Below are 19317 nucleotides of genomic sequence, written 5' to 3'. Positions count from 1 at the left end.
ATCCAGCAACTAGCTCCTATCCCCCCATCTCACACCTCTTCAGTCCTTTGTTCTCGAGCTGGGGATAGTTGCTTAGCTTCCCTGCTGAAAGGTTGGGAAATCTGTATCCCTCCTTGTCATTGGCTGCTAGGTGTCAATGTCCTGGCAATTGTGTTTGCCATTGTCTTCTCAGATGTTCCATTCATATGGGGATTAAGGCCCAGACAGTTAAGTGACATCCACACCTATGTCTGTTAGCCTGCCCTGAGAGCAAATAGTCCCCATCCTCCCACTGGGCAACAAAACAACAAATAGGGGAAACTGAGGCAAACTCAGGATTGATGAAAATATTACAACAAATTCCCACTTCATTATACCTTGTATTTGGCAGAAGTACAGATCTGTGAACAGCCTCCAGCAAGAGCCACAAAATTCAGCGTACCAAATATGGAAATCTTTCTGCTGCCCTTGTGGGAGCTTCAGGGACCTGCCAAAATTTTAACGCTGCCATTTCTTTGACAGTGCAAAACCCAGTACTTAATATGGTTTCGAATAAGAGCACTTCCTTTTAATTATGCTAATAGATGATCAGCAGCAGTGACACTATTTCTGTTCCACAGTGATTCCTTATGTTTCTCAAAGCTTGAAAATTATATGAAATTTAAAAGGGATTAATACGGTTCATTCCAGAGGACACCACGGTGTTGTTTTTGAGGGGAAAATGTAGGTTAGATTCATGTATTATATCTTCCAAACCAAAGAAGGGATTCACCACCAGAAGGTGGCAATATTGCTTACCTTTGCTATGGTGCATTACTCTAATCGGTGTTTATTTCATATGTAAATTGGTTGTGCAAGTCACCAATTTAGGTAGGTATAATGTCCTTGTAAGCGTTTTGGGTTCCGTGGGAGGCCACAGCGGCTTCCTAAGGGGAATAGCTCACGCTTGGCGGGAGATCAGTCTAGGCAATTCGCCCTCAGGCAGGGCGAGTGAGCAAGGAGTCTATCGCTCCAACCCCTAGGCAGGGTGAGCAGGCGGATTGCTCAGGCCCTCAAGCAGGGCGAGCGAACAAGGAGTCTATCGCTCCAACCCCTAGGCAGGGTGAGCAGGCGGATCGCTCAGGCCCTCAGGCAGGGCGAGCGAACAAGGAGTCTATTGCTCCAACCCCTAGGCAGGGTGAGCAGAGGAGGCAACAGCTTCAGGCGGGGTCAGGAGAGCAATTCCCCTGGGGTGGCTAGGGAAAAGGGGAAGGGGAGGGGGACGCAGGCCCACCCGTCTCCACTGCGTCCCAGCCCAGGGCCCTAGCAGTGGCAGAAGCGGCTGCCACTGTGTCGGCGGGGCTCCCGCCGCAACACACCGACTATAAGGCGGCTTCAGCCACAGGCTGTGGCTGTCCCTGGGCTTCTTCCTCCCCACTGACCCTAGTACCTGTCTCCTCCGTGTCCCAAGGATAGTCCACCTGGGGTAGCATCGTTAGTCCTTCTTCATCGACCGGGGGTAAGGCAGGAAACTCCTCTTCAGGGGGCAGCTCCTCCAGGTCGTCGTAGGTGGGGAGCGGGTCAGCCTCGGGCAGCTCCTCCAAGTCCTGCCCCACTGCAGGGAGAGTCTCGGCGGCCGGCAGTTCCTCCAAATCCGGCCCGGCCTCCGGGGGTGCCCGCCACTCGGGCTGCTCTGGGGTCTCAGCCCAGTCTGGTGGTCCCAGAGCACGGCCCTGGGCTCGGGGTCGGGGTAACGCGGCCCAGTCGTCCTGGCCGGGTTGCCTTGTCCAGCTCCTCGAGGGCCCTATCCAATCCCCGGGCCCAGGTGGGGCCGGGGTTTGGCGGCGGCGGCTAGGCTCCGGCCTAGGCCTCGGCTGGCAGGGCAGCCCGTCTGCCTCTGCCGGCAGTCTGGGGCCTACTGAGCTCAGGGGCCAGGCTTTTGTATTTCCCCTTCCTGTTGGGGCTCCGCCCCGGGGCTGCCAATTGGCCTGGCCGGGTGGCCCTATCACGGCCCAGGTCCCCTGTTGCCGGGCAGACTCTGGGGCAGGGTGTGAGTTGGGCCAATCAGAGCTCTCGGGCCCTTCCCCAGGCTCTGGCTCCGTGGGAGGCCACAGTGGCTTCCTACAGTCCTCATCTACATTTCCTCAAAATTCCTTTCTGCCTACTTCACTGGAGGAAGGATTTGGCTCTTTCACATACTTGACAAGTTCTGCAAAATATAGGTATGGGGAAGTCTCCCAGTCTCCACCCCATTCATTCTCCAAATTTATCCATGGTGTGTGTCTTATAACCTGTTTTATGTCAGGGAGTTTTTTCAAAATAGATGTAAAATGCACTGTAGTTGATAACCATGAAAGTTAAAAAAAAAAGAATAGTGTAAACTATTTCATCATCAGTCACCAACCTACACTATATTTGATGGGTTCACAAAATGTAATATGGTTATTTATATTGAGATACATTAAAAGGTTACATAGTGCTTATCCTATTAGTTAACAAATGATATTCTGTAACTCTACACTAGGGTATTTTGTTGTTATTAACATTGTTAAATGCATTTGAAATAGTTTTTATTCATAAAATGCCAATTAGTTGAACTGAAACTTTTTGCAGAAACATATTGGTTATGATAAAACTTTCCTTGGGAAGGTTTCTCTGGTCCAGGATGGCATTTCTGATCTAATGAGAAAGAGAGACAGACACTCTAGAATAGGCAATAGCCCAGTGATTATGGTACTCCCATATCCCAGCAGAATGCCCTAAGAGCTCCAAGAGGGAAGCCAGAGAGAGATTAACCCAGCATAGCCAATAAACCCGGTGCGTAGATAAAACTCACCTGGGATGAGGGAGTGCCCTAATCACTGGGCTATTGGCTATTATGGGATGGGGCTTGGTATGTGTGTCTCTCTCCCATTTGACCAGAAATTCCATGCTGGACCATGAATCAGGTAGAGTTAGGGACTTGAACCTGGGTCTTGTCTCCCACATCCTAGAAGAGTGCCATAACCACTGGGCTATTGGCTATTCTGAGGGGAGGGAAAGTCCATCTCTCTGCATGCCAGTGTTATTTTGCCAAAAAATGTGAAAGGTCTTGGTTTCATCCCAATGTGGAATGGGAAAAAATTTGAAATCTCTAAGTATTTTGCAGGACAGGAAAACCATTTTTTCCCCAGTTGTACTCTCAACCCCTAGTATAATTACCATGGAAAGAGGAACCAATATGAACAGATTTATCAAAAGATGTAAAAACCATGTAGAGATTATGCATGACCTGTGCTGACTCATAATTACACAATTTAGGAACATTTGGTGTTGTGTTGCCTGTAAAATAGAAACAATTGGATAATGTCTGATAAAATATTTTAGGTCATTTTAATCTTTCTTTTTAAGCCAGTGCCCAATTTTCTGCTTTCTAGAAGAGAGGTCACATGCAGCCAGTATTTCGCCACTGCTAAACAAACTCAGTCAGCTTCATTATCTATTGTGCAGATGCTAAAGTATAACAGTTCCATCAAAGCCTGAACTGAAATGGCGTCTTTATCTTTGAAATTCCGATCTCCTCACCATAGGGAAATCCACAATTTAGGGTATGGCTACACTGACGGTGGCAAATTCACCGCCATCAGATCGATTTATCCGGATCTATTGAGTGGAAACGAAGACCCGCTCAATCGGCCCAGAAACCGATTCAATAAAACCACCTCCTCAAAAAGAGTTAGACGGTCAGACTGTGTCAACCATGAGCGCAGCGCAGTGAAGATGGCACGCGAAAGGGAAGTTACGAAGTCAATGTGAGTTACGCAAGCTACTCTGCGTAACACCCGTCAACTGCCACCAAATTTCACCAGCAGTTTAGACCAGGCTTTAGTGTTCTAAATTAATAGAAGTTAGAGGTATGTCTTCTGAGTTTTTGTAACATCATTGATTAAAACCTCATTTATAATTAAAAGCAAAAGTGAAGGAACGTTTTCAGATCTGCTGCATAACTAACATCTCCTTACTGATCTGGGAGCAAATTAATGTTCAATTGCTCCTGCTGAAATGGTTGAGATATATATACACTAAAGAATCCTTTGGAATGTATGCATGATACACAGCAAATTCATGGTATGAACCTACAGTAAATAGAAAAATAATTGATGTGGGCTCCATTTCTGCATTCAGATACAATTTTAGAAGGAAAATAATAAAATTAACTTAGCTAATTTATTATATTGTAATGAGGCAATTAATATAAATGAAAATCTCTACCCATGTAGCTGAGAGAGAACACTCTTTGGGCATTGAGAGTTCTATTCTGGCATTTTTTTAACGTGTGTGTGTGTGTGTGTATATATATATATTTTCGGCAGGGCTTTTTATATTAGTAAAGAATTTTGCCATGATGAAGCAGAACCCTCTTAAAAGCACACCCTATTGAAAAAAAATCCCAGTTAAGGATAAAATCCTGGCCCATTTTGTGTAAGCCTGTTGAGGATGAGGAAAAGGGAGCAGGGATTCTCACCCTTTCAGTGTACCCATGCAGAGTCAGGGCAGGATATGGACCAGCGTTACAGAAGTCTTGGGCAAAAGGAGGGAGGAGAAGTTCATAGATAGATTTAAAACCAGAAGGGACCATTAGGATAATCTAGTCTGATGACCTGCCTAACACAAGCTGTAGAATTTCACCTCATGTTTCCTACATAGAGCCGGATCTTGTGTTTGAGCTACAGAATATCTTTTAGAAACACATGCTGTCTTGATATAAAGGCTTTAAGTGATGGAGAATCTACCACATCCTTGGTGTGAGTTGTTCGAATGGTTAATTAATCTCACTGTTGAAAATGTTCCTTATGCATTCCCTCTGTTGTACACTAGTACACTTGTACTCCTTAGGAGCCTATGCATCCATTAATGCATGGGGACATTGCTAGCATACTGGTATATGCCTAACACCCCCAGGCAATAGGCAGAGTGCACCCCTTACATTTTTACTGTTTACACAACCAGCTTCAATTTTATGTTCATATGTATTGATCTGAATGGGTTAATAATACATGATGGGTTAGTAATTTTCTGTAAAGTGGCATCTTGCCCTGAGAATTAAGAGCAGAATTCTAAAGGATACTGGTCACCATGCTGGAGCACTCAATATGCTGCAGAATAGGGCCCTAAATGTGTTACTTTTGCAGATGTGTCCTATCCTTCTCCTGAGCAAAGGACTGAGCACTAAGTTAGGGAATGAATCTTATTTTACATCTGTCTTCATGTTCTTCTGCAAAGAATGCATTTAAAAGAAAACTGATCTACAAAAACAGAGACAATGCTTTTATTTGGAGAAACATCCTATCTTTCTTTTAATGAAACCTTATGGTTTACTTTTACACACATGCGCGCGCACACCCCTTTCCCCTCTATATTGTATTTTGGGACTCAGAATACAGTGTTACACCCATTGTTATAACCTATGTATCCTCCTTTGTTATGTTATGATTTGGTATTACGTTCTACCAGTATGTGCTGCATTGCTATACCATATACTTGTTCATTGTATCAATTACAAAGTTTTCAAGCTTCACACTTTGCTTCCATAAATACATTTGTTCACAGAGCTTATTTACCTCTATAGCTAACGAATTAGGTATATGTTTTATGGTTTATGAGAGACCTTCAGTCCCATATTGATTTGATCTTGTCGTTATAGAGCCTGTACCAGCCCATAGAGACTGGCAAAGTGACGCAGACAACGGCCCAGAAGACCATCACTTCTTAGGGACCAGTAGACTACTATGTCATATTACTGATGGAGATAATCCCCTTCTGTCACCACGCTGCTCAATCTTTAGTCAAAGCCAGAGATTTAATTTAGACACAGAGTCGGCCCCTTCCCCACCAAGTGCTCAACCTTTCATGATGTAAGAAAATATATTTTCCCTTTAATGTTTATTATGTTTGTACAGTCTAGAACATTTGACCCTTCATATATTTCTCACATATGGTCATGTCATTTTCTCTAAAGAGGGATGTTTCATAATATATTATATATTTTCATGTAATTAATTTGAAATACCATAAATACGACCTAACATTTGCCAATGAGAACAAAGTATAACATTAGCTGAAAACTTAGTTAATTATAGTTTAGCAATGACATTTCTAAAGGTTAGTTCGTAATCAGTCTGAAAAATGAACACAGGCTAAAAAAAGGTTATTAAAGGTCTAATTCAGAAAAGTTCAAATGCAATAGAATTACTGCATGAGTCATTCATTGGAAATGGAAGGCAGTGTAACAAAATATCTGAATAGTCCTTGTATGTCCTTTTTGGAAATTCTAAGAATTAGTTTCATGCTGGGACTCTGTTTTCTTTAGGACTTAAAAATAAAGTTTAGGCAAATACAAATAATTAAGCCTATTGATTCACAAATCTAAAAAGTCACACATGAAATATTCTACAAAATGATTAAACCTATCTGTTGCCAGAAAGGAAAGGCTCTCCGTTGTAACACTAAACTCCTGTAGAAAATAAGGCACTGTAATACTGAAATATTTGGTGCTTTTTTCAAGTTCTTGGCGTTTGATGGTGACTAATTCTTAAACAAGAACATCTGCTTTTTGAAGTCCAAAGTTAAAACACATTTACAGATATGTGAACTTGAAATAAAGCAAACTTTAAAAATATAAGATATTTTTGGCCATCAAACCCATTCTTTGGTACATGGAAATTAGCCAGAATAATTTTCAGCAAAGCTGATCAAAAACTTTCGGACTGAACATTTTTCTGTCAGAAAATGCCATTTTGTCAAAAATCTAAACTTTTTGTGTGAATATGTTGATTTTTGACAAAATTCTATTTAAAATTTTTTTAAACCCATTTTTAAGGGTATTTGTGTTTTGAACATTAATTTTGTTTTGAATTTTTCTTTCATTATATTAGAAATTATAATGCAATATAAAATAAGAACAAAGTCAAAATTGGAATGAAACATTTCACTTTTATTGAAATAAAATGTTTCAGTTTACTCACAATAACATTTTTTTCTGAATTTTTGATTTATGTGAAATTAAAAAAAAATTGTTTTCATTCTTATTTGGAACAAAAATAAATTTTGAAATGTTAGAATTTCCTGTAGATTGGAAATTCCAAGTTGTGTTCAGCTCTGATTTTTCAGTACTGCGTTTTCACCCATTGATGCCAGTAGTTAATTCTAATGTACATAAATCATCAACAGGCTTTTGTCTGATTTGCGAAGTATGTCTTCTTGAAATTGACCCTAAATGCACTTCATATAAATGAAGTGTCATTTTCTGTTCCCTTTATTGACATCATATTGCATCTTACTTCACAAATAATTTAACTGATGTCAGTGAGACTATTCGTGGCGTAAGGTGCTATTATTAAGTGTGAGCAAAGGTATCAAAATTTTGCCTTTTACGGTGGGATTATCAAAAGGATTTTCAAAAGTTAGGCCAACACTGAGTCTTTTTCAGAATCCCATACTTAATGATCAAAGTAAGGTAGGAAATGTGGGGGTGTTGCTTATAAACACTAAACCACCTTCAAAGAAAAAGAGATATTTCACACATTTACTTCATAAAACCTAACCATTTCTCCTTGGGTCTACCTATGGTAGAAACATCTGCAAAAGCTAGAGTTTTAACAATCTACATGTGATTTAAACTAGAGATAGCTCTGTGTAACTATAATTCTGATTTCATGGCACAAGGTCAGAAGTGTTCTTTGCATTAACCGAGATTTTATTACTTCTACTTTTGCAGGCCAAGAAGCTCTTCCAGGTGTAATTGTGAGGACTGTGAAGAACCACAGACAGTAACACAACTTACCAAACATCTTCAAAGTCTCAAGAGAAAAATCAGGAAGTTTGAAGAAAAATTTGAACAAGAAAAAAAATATCGGGTGAGAAAAAAATTGGAGAAATAAGATGGATTAAATACTATAGAAAAAAGCAAAGATTGCATGTATTTATTATAGATATCATACTTAGAGGTGTAGGATTGCTTCTTGCAAAATAATGGAAAGAATGGATATCTGAGTGATTACAGGCAGTAATTGTGAAGCTCTGTTTTAGATTATCTTTGAGTTACCTTCATTGGGGAGTATCCATCAATCAGGATGGGTGATGGTAACATTTAACTATTTTAAAATACCCTGAAAATCTGTAAGACAAAGGAAAGTTCTCATACTTATAAATAGCTGCTTACTTGAATTTTAGATACAGTTATTTGCTTGGCAACTTTGTTCAGCTATGTAATTTTTCTCATTCATGCAGACTGAGTTGTCTTTTAAAAAAATCAGCAAAACAATAACATTCTTTAGAAGTAATTTGTCAAAACAAAATGGAAGGCTCTGATGTGTGGTGAGATGGTATCTATGTTCTGAGATATACAGTATATGGTAGAGAGAGCCCCAAGTATTGACTCAAGCGAAAGCTAAGGACTGGAGACATTCATCTCCAAGGTACAGGTGCAAGTAGAGGTCCGTAAGGTTTCACCCTCTTGTGCAGTTTCCCCATACACAAGTTCTGACATCCTCCCCATTTGTGTTTCAGTAGCATCCTTTATCAGAGCATTCCCTTGATATCTGAAAGGGACAGCAGTTTCCTCGGAGTCCATGATGCTCTTTTGCTATTACAATAAGCGTCCTCTAACCTTAGTTCGTTGGAATCAGATCTCCTTGTCTGTCTGAGATTATATTGCTCTCTAATGATTGGTCTATAAAGAGAATATAAGCCCTAATATTACTGACAGGTAGTTCTCCTTTAGCTCAGATGTTGGAAGGTATCACTCTTTGAAGAGGAAGAATCTTGCTGCATCTGTAAGATTTTGGTGACAGCTATGGAACATAAAATTGAAATAGGTTCAAACAGATGTATTTGTCTCTTTCCATATTGAGCTTCTTGGCTGGCTGGCTGGCTGGCAAATAAACTAAATCATCAGAATATTGTGTGACATCCTTATTCACACTTCTAGACCTTGGGATTCATCATCTTCATAACTGATCATTATTCAGCAACTTTTTTTAGGGCCATAACTCTGTGTAGTTTATGGAGTGTGGAACAAGATCAACAGACTCCATTCCCTCAAACTGGTGATTTCCCTAGAGTTTTGCCTAAAAAGGGGAGGCCAGGGAGCTGGATGGGGTTTACTTCCACTTTTTCTATGTCATGGGGCTGTTACAAGTGTTAATCAGTGAGAGGTAGTGGGCATGAACAACTTTCATGTTTCATTGTGGTCTATATCTATTCAAAATTATGATTTTCAGGCCCTGTATTGCCGTAGTCATTTTAAAAAGCATTTTAAGATCCTTCTGCTAAGGGTGTGTGTGTGTGTGTGTGTGTCTCTCTCTCTCTCTCTCTGTCTCTGTCTCTGTGGGTATGTGTAGATAGATAGATATCCAACTTCTCCAATAATATCCTATCTTCAGGGACTCTGGTCATATTGGAGATTTGAATAACACTCATACTTACTAGCTGGCAAACCCAAATAAATACTGGGCAACCCTGAAAGTAATACAAATGAAAAGATTTGCATCCCTCCCTTTTTTGTAGATTCTTGAATAGGGTTGGGGAAAACCACTGATCTGGGAAGCAAAAGAGGGTGTATGTTTGTCAAGTATAGTACTTTTAATATTAACACGGCTAAATTAATAATCCTCTTCTGATCTTCATGAGAGTTGAGGAAGAAAGTATAGGGCAATCATACAGATAATATTTCTGTCAATGGGTATGTTACATTAATCATCAGGATCAATCCTGAAGGGTATGGGGGTGATCACCTCACTGACCTCACAGAGGCTTGGATAAGTAAGCAGGATACACAGGAGTGTCCAGTTTAGTGACCTCACAAGGACCTGGGAAAAGTGAGCAGTCTCCCTGGATACAGGGAGTGAATCAGTAAAGCCCCCCACCAGACACAGAGAGGGGAGCAGTGAGTGTGAGACCTTAAGACTGAGTCAGGCGGAAGGTGAGTGAATGACTCACTAGTCACCCTGCCACAAACAGCAAGGGAAGCAGCTTGACTTTTTTTTTTTTAAACATAGGCAGATGAGCTAGGCAGGCAGCAAGGTTCCCAGTCTCCTCTCCAGTCAAAAAATACCAAACAAAAAACTCCAACCTAACCCCAAGTCTTTTTCTTCTACACAATATGTTTAATTTTTTGTGGGTGTTTGGTCTTTTAAAAAAGTTTCTGTTTTGATTCTTTGCAACTGCCACTGTGGAGTAAATGCTTACAGGCATCAAAAGAGGGAGAAGATGAATGGGGGTGAGAGGCTGTAGCCAGGAGCAGTATTTTCTTTTGATAGTAAAGAAAAGCTTGAACTACACACAGGAGGGAAGAGGAGAGGAAGTTATTAGGGACTCAAGGAGGAGGAGACATGGTTGTAGTAGCAGGAGAGGAAGATTATCTTGGTAGTAGTGGTTGCACAGATTTAAAACACATTTTACAGATTTGTCAGTTAAATTGGGTAAAAAATTTGAGCTGAAATACATAAAATATTATCTTCAAAGATTTTGAGCGTCCAAGTCTTAAGGACTGCGGTAAGGGCTCCATTCTGAAAATTGTTGAGCATTTGGACTCCCATCTTGCAAATCACTTAAACACATGTTAAACTTTAAGCATGTGAGTAATCTCACAGAGGTCAATGCTACTACTCACATACACACAGTTTAGCATGTGCTTAAGTGATTTGCAAGATCAGCATCTAAATGCTCAGTACTTTGCAGTATCAAGCCCCAATACAAGAAGATAATAGACATGATAGAGTAATAGTGTAATCAAACCAAACATTATGTCAAAGGGACAGTGTATATAATATAATGTTTAGCAATGATTTGGGATCTTGACCATTTCTGGCCATATGATCTGTGGAAGAATCACCATCTACATGGACCACTATAACCTGATATAGCTCATATGCAGGCTGTCAATATAAGATACCTTGCCACAGTTCCTCACACATGGATAGACTCCAAAATGAATCTCATGCTTGGAAGAATGTGGCTGTGAATGGGGGAGATCTTCTGGATGCCGCAAGGGCATACCGTATTTCCCCATGTATAAGATGTTCCCATGTATAAGACGCACTTTAATTTTGGGACCCGAAATTTGAAAATAAATGTATTACGGTACATCACCGGTAAGTACCACTGTATAAGAGGCACCCAGTTTTTAGACTCCAAATTTTTCGAAAAAAGGTGCGTCTTATACATGGGGAAATACGGTAGTTTTTTGCCCCTGCCCCTGTCACATTGCTAAATGGGAAAGGATCCTGACTGATCCTAATAGATAACAATGAGGTCCTGGGAGAGGATCCTTGAATAGAAAAGCTTGACAACTACCACCCAAGTGGGGGATGGGGGCTGTAGAAGGATTAAATAGATGTCTATTCTTTTTTTGTAGGAGGGCAATAAATATATCTTATCATTCACTATGATTCTCATTGACATGCGATCTTTGTTCTGAAATATTTTATATTTTAAAGAAGCTATTTCTTTATGGGATGAGCTTATTGGGAGTATCATAAGAATTCCTGCTGCATCAAACGGAAGTTTGATTTTTACAAACATAGGCCTGAATCTGCAAAGACTCACGCACCTGCTGAACCTTATGCACTGTGCATTGACTCTCTTTGCAGGATCAGTCCACAGAGGGTAGAAGGAAAGCAATAGTCCCATCATCAGTTCTTTTCTGTTCTCTTATGTGCAGCCTTCACATGGTGACAAAACTTCTAATCCTGAGGTCCTGAAATGGATGAATGATTTGGCTAAAGGTCGTAAGCAGCTCAAAGGTACATAATAGTTTCATTTTATTGCACAGTGGGGACTTTCATAATACTGGAAACTTTTCAAGCAATGCTAATGCATTAGAACATTTAATTATTTGTTTTCTGCTCTTCCTCACAGCCATGCTTGAGGAGAGTCAGTTCAACCCAATGCAATAGAGCTGAAAAAGAGAGAGCTTACTCGTAACTATCAACATTCTTGCAAATGGAGATACAATTTTAAATATTAGCCTTAGTGTTTGTCTAATGTTTCAGCATCACTGGAGTGAGTACATAGTACATAACTGCAAAGTTAATGGGTTTGTTATAGTGATACCATTCACATTGCAGTAGTAAAGGGGGTTTGTTGAATTTACATTACAAAACTCGATTTTAAGGCACTTATTATTTGGTCATAAAAATAGATTCTTGGCTGAAATTAGATGTAATATCAAAGGTCAAATTTTGCCCTTAACTGCCTGTATGTGGCTCAATTAACAAGAGTGAGGAGAAACGTGCATATCCGAGGGGAAACTGTAGCCATTATTGATTTTAAAAAAAAACAGGCTATTTTTAAAGTAATAAAGGAATCATTTTTGTTTTAGATGCATTTTCACCATTAAGTAATCATAGTATTACACGTCAATACTGTTAAAAGTATAGTTATAAAATATAAATATTTAGGGGGGGGATTTTGATATATGTCAAAAGGGTTTAGAAACTCAACTCCCATTGAAAGTCAGTGGGAGACAGGCACCAAACTCTCCTAACGCGTTTGAAAATCTCTCTCTTAAATATCAAGTGATTAGTCTGCATTATCATGAGATATTTTTAAAATAAACCTTTTTTTTAAACCAAAAAAAGCAAAATAGCTGTAAAATGGCCAAGCTACATGTGTAGCCTCCTTAAAATTGCCACTTTGGCTATGTCTTCACTGATGGCGGCAAATTCGCCGCTGTCAGATCGATTTCTCTGGATCGACTGAGCGGTCAGTGAAGACCCGCTCAGTTGATCCAGAAATCGATGTATTGAGACCACCTTCTCAAGTGGCGTAGCGCTGCATCGACGGGAACGCGGTTCCCATCGGCGCAGTGCAGTGAAGACAGCACGCAGAACAGAAGCAGAGAAGTCGACGGGAGTTACGCAAGTTTTTTGTGTAGCTTGAGTAACTCTGGTCGACTGCCGCCGAATAGCAGAGGTAAGTATAGACAAGCCCTTTGAATCAATTTCAAGATGATCAAATCCAGTTCTCATACATACATTTTCATACACCTCAGAGGCTCTGATCCTGCAAACATTTGCACACACGTTTAATCTTACTATCATGAGTAGTGCCATTGATTTCAGTGGGAGTCTCTCAATAGTAAAGCTAAATTCTTGTGTGAGTGTTTGCAGTACTGGGTGCTTTATAAAGGAAGTAAGTATCATTAGTCCTATTTTAGAAACAAGGAAACTAAGGCAGAGAGGTGAAGTGATTTGCCCAAGGTCAATCAGTAGACAAGTGGCAGATTCGGGAATAGAGCCTAGACTCCAAAGGCCCAGTCTTGTGACCTGTCCAGAGTTCAACACTTCTTCCCACATTCTCCGGTCTGCCCAAGCTATGCTTATGCAGGACAGGATAAACTATGGGTGTCTTTAAGCCACCTTTATACTCCCTCAATCTTAGGCTGGCCAGGGTCCAAGCTGGTCCCCATTGTAACATCATCTTACAATAAAATGATGGATGCCCTGTCTGATGCTGGAGGCCATTCTGGCAGTGGAGATCAGCCAGGCATAGTTGCTGCCTGGCCTCCTTCCTTGTCCATGGTCACACCTGCTATGCTAGGGACTTGGATGGGGGGGTGGCAACTTCTGGCAACTTCTGCTGTTTAAGCTGCACCTGACTCCTGCCTATTTGAGCAAATGCTCTTGAGGGGAGGAGGGCAGAAGGCAGGGGAATTAAAAACTGAAGTAAAGAGTTATTAATTTCCTAGATGATTGTGGTATGCTAACAAACTAGCACAAGAAGCTGGGATGTTTTTCTTATAGTGTCAGAGGAAACCTTTTAGCAAACATTTATTAAAAACTCATTTGCCAAGCAACTTACTTTTTTGAACAGAGCTTAAACTCAAAATGTCAGAAGAACAAAACTGTACCCCTAAAGCCCCCAAGAGAATTGTGCAGCACGAAAGCATGGGAATGTATAAAGAGACCAGGAAGCAGGAAGCAGCAAGTACTGATCCTAACCCATCCATCGAAGAAACTATGGATACTGTATTGAAGCGATTAAAGGAGAAAAGGCAACAGCTTAACCTCCCTGAGACTATAAAGGTATGTCTGTTTCTTGTAGAATACTCACCTCTGGGGAAGAAATTAAATATTGTTTTTAGCTGTCAGTACCCTAACTAGTGTATGCTGAACCACCGTGTTGCAATGGTATCCTACAGGTCCAGCATCACAGTAGCATCACCCCATCAGCGTACACTAACTGTAGTACAATTTTTCTGGAGTGACAATTCTAGGAAGAGTTTCAAAGACAAGGAAGGGCTAGATTTACAAAGAAACCTAGAGTGGTAATACTCAGCATCACCACACCTAACTTTTAGCTGCCTAAAAGTCACTGACTGGGATTCACAAAGCCTGAGTTAGGTGCCTAGGATTCCTATGCAATGAAATGGGGAGAGAGAGGCACCTCAAAATAGGATTCACATAAACCAGCATTCTAGGCTGCTCCCTGCCTAAATTAGATAATGGGAGATGCCAAATGTATGTGATAAGCCCCCCCCTCACAGAGATCGGCACCTAAATCAAGGCCGCAGGGAAGTGCCTCCCAGAGTTTGGGATTCCCAGCTGCAAACCTTCTCCTGATGTTAGGCTCCAGTGGCGTTTTTGCAAGAAGCTGGAGGACCATCTCCCTCATAACTTTTAGTCCAGTGGTTAGAGTACTCAACTGGGATGTGGGAGACCCCCAGTTCAAATCCCCCCTTCACCTGAGGGGAGAGGGGATATGAACTGGATCTGCCACCTCTCACGTGAGTGCTTTAACCACTGGCCTCTGATATTCTGATATGGGGCTCCCTCAATCTCCTGTTGAAACTGTTCCACTGTGGATAAATACTTTAAAAAAATCATTGGAACAGGGGGCCTTCACCCTGGGTCTCCCACCTTCCGCTACTGGGCTAGTTATGAGCAAGGTCCTTCTCTTCTGTAGGGTTGCTACCTCTGAGCTACAGAAAACTGGGACATCCAGGGTGATCCTGAGCCCATAAAACTGGACAGATGGCAATGTGTGTTGAGCACCCTTACAGATTTTACCTCAAAAAAGGGATGATCCTGGGAAAACCTGGACAAGAGGTTACCTACCGTCCCTTCCCCCAGCCATTTTGTGTAAGGTTGCCCATGGGGTCTGGTTTGGTAGGCGAGGTCTGAGCACACTTACTGGATCAAACCCTGCAGGTGAATTCGGCAGAGGCATGTGAATCGCTCGGGGGCGTAGCCGTCTGGACTCCTGGCATGGGGCTGCACTGAGCATGCTTAAAGGCAGAAACATAGGTTCCTAGGGAACTTCTATTGCAAAAATGTAGATGCAGAGCAGTTTTACATGCATTCAGGATTCGCTGGAATCTTTGAATCTCAGTGGGCCTGATTCTGGGATTTAGGTGCCTGAAGTTGCAGCTAGGCAACTAAGTCCTTTTGTGAAACCAGTCTGAAGTGCCCATTCTTTTTGGAAGGGTTTTGCAGGTAACACTGAGTGCTCTGTGTCTGGAGTGAGTGAGTGTCAATAACTGTATTAGAAAGGAATAGTAATAGCCTCGCTGTTTCTAATTACAGGTACATGAAAAGCATGTTCTCCTAGCTATCAAAGCTGGTGACAGAGCAAAAGCAATCATATCTCCAGTCCTTAGGGACTGTGTGACTACAAAGAATCACTAAGGGCTTGTTTACATGGCATGGTAAAGCCCATTCGAGGGGTGTGATTTGTAGAGTGCTAATGTGCCACACTCTAACTGTTCCACATTGACCCTGTTGGCACAAACTAGGCACCTTTTAGTTCATGTCAGCAGGGTCTACTTGGAACAGCTAGAGAGCAGGATACTGGAGCACTCTACAAATCGCACTCCTCGAATGTGCTTTACTGTGCCAGGAAGACAAGCCGGAAGAGGCTCAGGTGTCTATTTTGTGTCACACCCTGAGGCACACTCAAAGCAGTATCATTGAAAACCATGGGTTTTGGTAAGATACTGCGGTGTGCTGTTATAGCCTACGTGCTGTACAGCCTGAGAGACCCTATGAGTGAGAGGAAAGAGTCACTGCAAAGCTAAAGAAATCTGTGCAACTGTTAAAAAAAAGGCTTCTCAATTTTAAAATTCACTCCAATTGGACACTTGATGCATCTTATTCTGTTGTTGCCACACTTACCAGCTAGTGATAAAGTACATACAGCAAAGTATATAATGGTGCCACCACTTACCTGTAGGGAGCATATGCAGGATATATACAGATTGATAGAATACCTCATTTACCATCAGATAAGGTATGCACATCCAAGGCTACTATTTCTAATTTTCATAGATTCCAAGGCCAGTAGGGAGCATTGTGATGTGTGACCTCTTGTATAACACAGATTATAGAATTTCCCCAAAATACTTCCTAGAGCATATTGTTTAGAAAAACATCCAATATGGATTTAAAACTTGTCAGTGATGGAGAATCTACCACAATCCTTGGTAAATTGTTCCAATGGTTAATTACTCTTACTGTCAAAAATTTACATCTTATTTCCCATCTCAATTTGGCTAATATCAGCTTCCAGCCATTGGCTCATGTTATACCTTTTGTCTGATAGATTGAAGAGCTCATTATTAAATGTTTGTTCCCCATATAGATACTTATAGACTGTAATCAAGTTACGCCAATCAAATAATCAATTAACCTTCTCTTTGTTAAGGTAAATAGTTTGAGCTCTTTGAGTCTATCACTATAAGGCAGGTTTTCTAATCCTTTAATCATTTTCCTGGCTCCTCTCTGGACTCTCTCCAATTTATCAACATCCTTCTTGAATTCTGGGCACCAGAACTGGGCACAGTGTTCCAGCAGCGGTTGCAACAGTTCCATGCAGAGGTAAAAATAATCTCCCTACTCCTACTTGAGATTTCCTTGTTTATGCATCCAAGGATCATGTTAGCTCTTTTGGCCACAGTGTTACACTGGGAGTTCACATTCAGCTGATTATCCACCATGACCACCAAATCTCTTTCAGGGTCATTGCTTCCCAAGATAGAGAACCCATTCTGTAAGAATGGCCTACATGATTTGTTTTTAGCTGTATACATTTACATTTAGCTGTATTAAAAGGTGTATTGTTTATTTGTACCCAGTTTACCAAGCCATCCAGATTGCTCTGAATCAGTACCCCCTTCCCCAATTTTTGTGTCATCTGAAAACTTTATCAGTGTTGATTTTATGTTTTCTTCCAGGGCATTGATAAAAATGTTAGAGTGTAGGGCCAAGAACTGATCCCTGTGGGACCCCACTGGAAACAAACCTGATCAATGAAGTTTCCTTGTTTACAGTTACATTTTGAGACCTCTCAGTTAGCTAGATTTTAATCCTTTTAATGTATGCACTGTTAATTTTATATTATTCTAGTTTTTTAATCAAAATGTTATGTGGTCCCAAGTTAAACACTTTAGAGATGTCTAAGTATATTACGTCAACACTATTATCTTTATCAACCAAACTTGTAATCTCATCAAAAAAGATACAAGGTAATTTGACAGGATCTATTCTCCATAAACCCATGTTGATTTGCATTAATTACATTACACTCCTTACATTCTTTATTAATCAAATCCTGTAATAGTCATTTTATTATCTTGCCCTGATCAAGGTCAGGCTGATAGGACGATAATTATCTGGGTCATCCCGTTTACCCTTTTTAAAACTTGCACATTAACTTTCTTCCAGTCCTCTGGAACTTCTCCAGAGCTCCAAGACTTATTCAAAATCAACATTAATGGTCCAGCAGGCTCCTCAGTCAGCTCTTTTAAAACTCTTGGATGCAAGTTACCTGGAACTGCTGATTTTAAAAAATGTCTAACTTTAGTAGCTTTCTACTTAACATCCTCCAGAAATATTAGTGGACTGGAAAGAGTGTTATCACCACCATATGATGAGATTATATTATCCATTTTTCCTTCCAAATACAGAACAGAAATATGTATGGAGAACTTCCGCCTTTTCTGCATTATTATTGTTAATTTTACCATTTCCATCAAGTAATGGACCAATACCATTTTCAGGACTCATTTTGTTTTCAATATATTTAAAATATTCTTATTATTCTTAACTCTGCTGGCCATAGATTTCTGCTTATGTCCCTTTGCTTCCCTTATCAATTTTCTACAATTTTCAACTTCTGATTTATATTAATTCCTGTGAATTTTCCCTTTCTTCCATTTGTTATATATTATTGTTTATTTTTATAGCTACCTTCACTTCCCATCTAAATCAGGATTTTTTTTTTTAATCAGTACAACTTTCTTCCTCTATCGAGGGACTGTGGCTTTTTGGGCATCTACTAAGGTGTTCTTAAATGATTCCCAATCATCATTCACATTTTTCTGATTAAATTTCTCCTCCCAGCTGATAAGGCTCATAATTGTTTTCAGCTTTGTGAAACCGGCTTTATTTTAAAAACCAGGTATATATATTACTGGTCTGGACTTTATTCTGTTTGCATGTTAGAAATGTTATCAAGTCATGAGCACTTGTACCTAAGCTACTGTTAATTTTTAGTTCTGTTATCAGTTCCTCTTCAAAATAAGGGGCCAAATTCTGTTCTCTGTTACATCTCTATAGCTCCAATGATTTTAAAGGTATATGGGTGTAACTGACAGTGGAATCTGGCCCAAGGAATTCTATTTTAGATTGTCTTTTTGCAATAGACGTCTTCATCCAGTTCTGTAACATATTTGATCAGAGCCAGATATATAAAAAAATGAGAGACTACTAGCTCATCAATTCGAACATGTCTACAATAGCCTGTTTTCTTGCCGTCTCCTGTACTTATTAACCTACTGAGCAGAAAATAAGTTACTCTTCTGTATTAATTAGAGTTCCCCGTGTAGCCATGACTAGGTCACATGGCCTCTTGTATGTGGCACTGGAGGCTAAAATCACTAGTACAATTAAAGATGAGCTTGAATTAGAACACTGGATTTTAACTCTGAACTGGGAAAGTTTGAACCTGAATTCAAATACCATGACTCATACTCCAGGGGGCCACATCTCAATGGACTTGCATCTTATTTTGCTCCCGTTGTACAACAGTTAGACCTGTACTACATGTGCTTTGAATACAGCACACCCCATCTTTTTCTCCTGACTGCAAAGATAATCATTTTATATTTGTGAATCCATTTAGGATATTTGTCTGTCATTACTAGGTGCAGGGCTAGTTCGCTATAAGACCAGGATGGTAAAGGAGAATAATGGAAAAGAGGATGGGCAAAGCACTTTAATCAAGTAATGGCCTTACCCTACATTTTATAGAACTATTCTATATCAAAGCTGCTCTGGAATATCTAGATCTCTCTCAGTGGAGTAGTTTATTCCACTTCCC

General features: G+C 40.5%; 1 protein-coding gene across 1 annotated transcript in view; it reads left to right on the top strand.

Annotated features, from left to right (window-relative positions):
- FAM13C (family with sequence similarity 13 member C) overlaps nt 1-19317 on the top strand; it is a 219991-nt gene that overhangs the window by 181949 nt on the left and 18725 nt on the right. Inside the window, exons 13-16 of the mRNA XM_067552537.1 lie at nt 5642-5852; nt 7715-7853; nt 11660-11741; nt 13813-14024. Coding sequence (XP_067408638.1) covers nt 5642-5852; nt 7715-7853; nt 11660-11741; nt 13813-14024 — 644 coding nt within the window. The remainder of the gene's footprint in view (nt 1-5641; nt 5853-7714; nt 7854-11659; nt 11742-13812; nt 14025-19317) is intronic.

Source organism: Emydura macquarii, unplaced genomic scaffold, assembly GCF_026122565.2.
Source record: "Emydura macquarii macquarii isolate MOO-44397 ecotype Brisbane River unplaced genomic scaffold, CSIRO-AGI_Emac_v2 contig_1390, whole genome shotgun sequence".
Taxonomy (NCBI): Eukaryota; Metazoa; Chordata; order Testudines; family Chelidae; genus Emydura; species Emydura macquarii.
This window is presented reverse-complemented; position numbering and strand designations above follow the sequence as displayed.